The 6,000-nt window shown below is 51.6% G+C and overlaps 1 protein-coding gene across 4 annotated transcripts in view; it reads right to left on the reverse strand.

The window, feature by feature from the left end:
- Positions 1-2,820, reverse strand: part of XXYLT1 (xyloside xylosyltransferase 1) — a 192,206-nt gene extending 189,386 nt beyond the window's left edge. For all 4 annotated transcript variants that reach the window (XR_009209421.1, XR_009209420.1, XR_009209419.1 and 1 more), the window contains exon 1: positions 2,222-2,820. Coding sequence is in view for 1 of the 4 variants with exons in the window: in XM_032171937.2 (XP_032027828.1) it covers positions 2,222-2,725 (504 nt within the window). In the remaining 3 variants the exon portion in view is untranslated. The remainder of the gene's footprint in view (positions 1-2,221) is intronic.
- Between the last annotated feature and the right edge of the window lie 3,180 nt (positions 2,821-6,000).

The following is a 6,000-nucleotide window of genomic DNA, read 5'->3' on the forward strand; positions in this document are numbered from 1 at the left end:
CAGGAGAATCGCTTGAACCTGGGAGGCGGAGGTTGCAGGGAGCCAAGATCACACTGCTGCACTGCAGCCTGGGCGACAAGAGCGAAACTCTGTCTCAAAAAAAAAAAAAAAAAAAAAAGCCAGCATGGTGGTGGGCACCTGTAATTCCAGCTACTCGAGAGGCTGAGGCAGGAGATTCGCTTGAACCCAGAAGGCAGAGGTTGCAGTGAGCCGAGATCGTGCCACTGCACTCCAGCCTAGACAACAAGAGCGAAACTCCATCTCAAAAAAAAAAAAAATGTAACAGGAGCAATTTTATGCCAGGACTGATAAACCCTTATCCGATCACTGACATCTGGCTAGAAGTCCCCAGACACTAAACCCTCACCCCTCACACCTCAACAGAGGAGGTATCAGTTCCCTCCGGTCATTTGCAGCTGCCTCCAGGCCTTGAGTGAGGCTGCCGGAACTGGGCCCAGTAAAGTGGGGTAGTCCGAGCATGGAACACTTACTCCAAGACAGGAGGAGCTCGGCCCTGAGGCTAGATCTACCCCTGGGCCAATATTTCTGGTGCCAACTAAGAGTGCCAGGCATTGTACATAGGGATGGATGATAAGACATGATACAGTCACAGCACCAGGGAAGTAGAAGAGGAAAGAAGGGACGGCTCCTTGGCTCCAAGGAGGGGACGGTATCTTAAGATAGGCAAGACTTGTAAGTGGAGAGAAGGAGCACCCCAACAGTGGGAATGACAAAAGCAAAGGCAAGTAGGCTGGAAAGCACTGGGTGTGCAGCCAGAGCTGCAGCGGGAGCTCGGGACAAGGGGATATAGATCTGGCAACGGTGCAGAGTAGGCCCAGAAAAGATGACATTGCTGATCTTCAAGGCGGTGTTCGGAGACCTGGTCAAATCCCAAGATCTGCCCAGACTGACCCTATGGCCAAGGGCCCTCAGTTTTCCACCCTGAACTCGTGCAATGTTCCTCGAACATTAGGGTCATTAGGATCACCTGGGACAGGTTGCCAGGCTCCTCCTCCAGAGAGGACCTTCAGAGGTCCCAGGGTCTAGGGACTTTCTCAGGAGAAGTGAAAGCTGAGTAAAGAATGACCGAGGGCCAATGAGGACACTGTAGGCAGAGAGTACAGCATGTATAAGGCCCACTCTATACACAGCTAAGGTATGAGGTGCATGTAGGGAAAGGAGGAGAGGTGAAGCCAGAGAAGTGGACCAGGCTCACAACACAACAGCCCTACCAATAAACTGGGACTTAACAAGGAGCCATCACGGACTCCCGAAGCCTGTAGGATCCTGGCAGCAGCTCCCCTAGTCACTCACATAACACAACTCCTGCCTCAGCATGCTTCCCCAACCAACATCAGTCTCCACCCTTTAGTATTACCTAGTACTCCTTAAAATCTGGCCTCGGATCCCCTCTTCCCCTCTGTACAACTATTAGGTCAAAATCAAATAAGCAATTTGACCTAGGCAATTCACACTATGTCAGGAACCCATCTCAGACAAGGAGAGCCAGGCAGTGAAGAGTCATGATAAACAGAGATGGAAGCTGTCACGGAGGCAGACTGGTCCAGCCCGGGACAAGGCGGCCAGCTGTGCTCTCCCCAGATCATATCTGTTCCTCTTGAGCTTTCTCTTCCCCATTCAGAGGAACTCCAGGCTTCTCTAAATGGGTTCATGACCCTTGAAGGAAGAGGAAAAAGGGACACAGAGAGGAGATAAGATGGTTCACAATGAGTTTGACCAGATCCGACTGAAATACCTTAAGAGCAATGAGAAATGTCACTGCAACTTCAACACTTCCAGAGGCCCCACCAAGGCCCTCTCCAGTTGCTCAGGATGACTACTGGTGACCAGTCCCATCCTCGTAAGTGAAAAACTGAGGATCATAAACAGAGGTGCAGACTCTGAAGGCAGTGCTGAACCCTGCAACGTTAGCAAAATGGGGGCGCGCGGACTCTCCTGGGGCTGCACTTAATTGGGGGAGAGGAAAGCGAGGCGGTCATTAAAAACGCAGCTCCACTCCTCAGCACCAGCTGAGAGCGTCTGGCTCCCGGACACGCCCCCGAACGAGACCTCCCACAGGTTGTGAACACTACATTGCAAGTGGGCAGCGCAGGGAAGATCCTACCCGCTAGGTCCACGAATCCCCTCCGGGAGCGCGCACTGACCTCGCCTAGGATGGGGTGGGCCACCCACCGGGAGCCCCCAGCTGCGGCCCGCTCACCTTGCACTTGAAGCCAGCGGCGGGCGGCAGGAGCTCCCGCAGCAGGCCCTTGGCCACCTCGCGGCTGGCCTCCTCGCTCACGAAGTGAAGGTTAAGCACCTCATGCGCCTCGAACTTGGCGAGGCGCAGCAGTGAGCGCAGCGCGACGCGGGCCTTGGCCTGCAGCGCGGCATTGTGCTCCGCCTTGGTGAACATCATCAGCAGGTGGTAGTCCACCGGCCCGGCCCCGCCGCCCTCCAAGCTCTTGGCCTTCGCGCCGGGGGCTGGCGCCACGGAGCCCCGCGCCAGCTCCAGCGCGGGCGGCGAGGGCGCGGCGGGAGCCCCGGCGCGGGCCTCCTTCAGCCTCTTGGTGGCGCTGGAGAAGGTCTCCCGGCCTGAGCCGAGGTAGTAGAAGGCGCAGACGGCCAGCGCCGCGGCCAGCAGCAGGGCGCAGTAGTGGGAGCGCACAGCGCCCAGGCGCGCCATGGCCCGAGCGCATGGGAGCCCGCCTCGGAGGAGTCTCATGCGCTATGAGCCCCCGGCTCCAGCGGTGCGAGCTACGCGGGAGAGTCCTCGGGGACCGGACGCCGGCGGCCACTTAGCCCCGGCGGCAGGCGGCGGCAGGCGGCGGCCATGGCGGGGGCGGGGCCGCGCCGCCTGGAGCCAATCGCGGGCTCCGATGCGCGGAGGGGCGGGGCCGGGCGTGCCGAAACCGCTGGGTCCTAGGTTCCGAGGGTGTTAGAGGCGGGGCTAGGGGCTAGGGCCGCCCGGCGGTGGGAGGGGCGGACTGAGGACCCCAGCGTGCTGAGGGCTGGCTCGCTGGCCCGGCTGAGAAATGGCGCCCTACGTGGCGAGCCCCAGAAGATACCCAAGCTGAGTCTTGAAAGGAATGGAGGCGCCCGAACAGAGAAACTTAAGTTAGCCAAAAGCGAAGCTGGAGGCACCAAGAGGGAAAACTTTAATCCCTGCACCTTTTTTTCCCCTCAATTTCTTGGAGGCTTTAAGCCGTCTCGGCCTCTCCCTGCACACGAGCTGGAACTAGGCAATTTAAACCGGCAGCTCCTCTCTTTTCCCGCTGCCCTGGGAGGAAATGGCCCGGGCCGCACGTCGCGCCGGAGGCCGAGCGGAGGGAGGCTGGAGGATGTGGCCAGCAGGGGGCCCCCGCCGCCCGCACGAACCTGCGAGGCTGCTCCAGGAGCCCCAGCGCCGCAAAGCCCTGGAGGGCGACATTCATCCACTTTTGTTTTATAAACAGACTTTTAACACTTTATCAACAGCCTTCTTGGGAGTACCAGGGAGTTTTGCACACCGAGATCACCTGCCCAAAGTCACACAGCTAGCCAGTAGCAATTTTGACCCTAGACAGTTGCACACTGCTAACTAGATAAAAACGTACTACAGTCTTTTAAGAATTGAGACTATACCAGTAGTTTTTAAGTAAACACGTGCAAGTGCTGTGCGTGCTTGAGAGGAGGTGAAAATAATGGACAAACGCACATATAAATTGGTCTCTCAGAGTTTATTGGGCTATGCCATCATTTCTCAAAGTGTGGGTCCATCCCATTTTTAACTCTTGTCCTTTTCTATTGGAGCAGCACTTTTCTGGAAAACATTGGACCTCTGAAATAGGCCTGCAACAAGTTCACACATACTACTCACCTTGGGGAAAAAACCCAAATAGCAGAATTACCATACTCGAGCAGTTCATTTGATCCTTACAACTCTATGAGGTGGAAGTATTTTACAATGGAGAAAATTGAGATTTAGAGAATTACCCAAATCTAGTAGGCTAGTAAATAATGGAGCTGGAATCCTAACCCAAGTCTTACTGTTTCCAAGTCCAAGCGTCTAGCAAGATTAGCTCCAAAAATAGTCACTCAAGCTCTGAGTTGTGTGTATTTTACCACAACTGTTAGCATATGGTTAACAGCTGGTTAAGAGAGCAAGTCCTGGGGTGGATGATCCAGGCTGGAATTCAAGCTCTTCCACTACAGGTTGCTGGACTTTACACACGTTACTTAATCACGCCGAACTACAATTACACCATATAGAAAATGGGGCTAATACTAGTATCTATGCCTCATTGGCTTATGAGAGACAATATTTAAAAAGCAGTTAGGCCGGGCGCGGTGGCTCGCGCCTGTAATCCCAGCACTTTTGGAGGCCGAGGCAGGTGGATCACAAGGTCAGAAGATCGAGACTATCCTGGCTAACACGGTGAAACCCCGTCTCTACTAAAAATACAAAAATTAGCCGGGCGCAGTGGCTCACGCCTGTAATCCCAACATTTTGGGAGGCCGAGGTGGGCAGAACACCTGAAGTCAGGAGTTCGAGACCAGCCTGCCCAACATGGCGAAACCCCGTCTCTACTAAAAATACAAAAAATTAGCCAGACATGGTGACGAGCGCCTGTAATCCCAGCTACTCAGGAGGCTCAGGCAGAAGAATCGCTTGAACCTGGGAGGTGGAGGTTGCGGTGAGCCGAGATCACACCACTGCACTCTAGCCTGGGCAACAAGAGCAAAACTCTGTCTCAAAAAAAAAAAAAGTTAGCTGGTGTGGTGGCGGACACCTGTAATTCCAGCTACTTGAGAGGCTGAGGCAAGCGAATCGCTTGAACCCGGGAGGCAGAGGATGCAGTGAGCCGAGATTGTGCCTCTGTACTCCAGCCGGAGGAAAGAGAGTGAGACCCTGTGTCAAAAAACAAACAAAAATAAAGCAAAGCTAGGTTCATGATGGCAAAAAATCGGAATCAAATGGTCATCAATGAAGTGGTTAAAGCTAAAATAATGCAGTCATTAAAAGTGATGTTTTCAACAAACTGCAGGTAGAAATTTTAAAAACTAACAAATGGGTGAGGTGGCTCATATCTGTAATCCAAGCTATGTGGGAGACTGAGGTGGGAGGATCACTTGAGCTCAGGGGTTCAAGGCTGCAGTGAGCTACGATCGCCACACGACTCCAGCATGGGCGACAGTGCGAGACCCCATTTCCAAAAAAAGAAAACAGTAATGGTAATAAACGGGAAAAAAAACCCTATAGAGACTAAGAAACATATTCACCAACTGCCATGTATGGAACTTATGTGAATTCTGATTTGCACGATCAATTTTAAAAATCATATTTGAGACAACCTATTTGAATACTGATTATGTAGTTTTACAGTTTAAGAAGTGTTACGATTTTTTAAACAGTCCTTAACTTTTAGATGTACATACGAAATGATTTGCTGGTGAAAGGTCTAGGATCTGGTTCCAAAAAAAGTCCAGGAAAGGGGAAAAATGGGCAGGAGAATAAATATAAGCCATGAGCTTACAGCTATTGAAGTTATTTTCTCTACCTCTACATGCTTGAAATTGTCCATAAATTTTAAGTTCTCCCCATCTATTAAGTGAAAGAAGTGGGTAACAGTATGATCCCATTATATAAATGAATACACACACCCAAAGGTCTAGAAGGGTATACACCAAAAAAGTAACAGTATCTCCCTCAGTGCTATCCAGTAGAACTTCCTGTGACAACGTATATATTCTACAATCTCCCCTGTTCAAAACAATAGTCACTAGCCACATGGGGCTAAAAGTTCTTAAAATGTAGCAGTACGACTGAGGAAATGAACTCTGTCTAATTCCAATTAAGTAGCCACATGTAGCTAGTGAGTTCCATTTTGGACAGCACAAGTAAGATAATGGAATTGCGGATGATTCTCTTGCTGCTGCTTAACATTTCTCCACAAGCAAAAAGCTTTGTTTTTGCAATAATTGAAAAATTAAACTGTTTTCACTAAAAATATTTACAGA

The sequence above is a fragment of the Hylobates moloch genome, unplaced genomic scaffold, assembly GCF_009828535.3.
Source record: "Hylobates moloch isolate HMO894 unplaced genomic scaffold, HMol_V3 SCAFFOLD_13, whole genome shotgun sequence".
NCBI lineage: Eukaryota > Metazoa > Chordata > Mammalia > Primates > Hylobatidae > Hylobates > Hylobates moloch.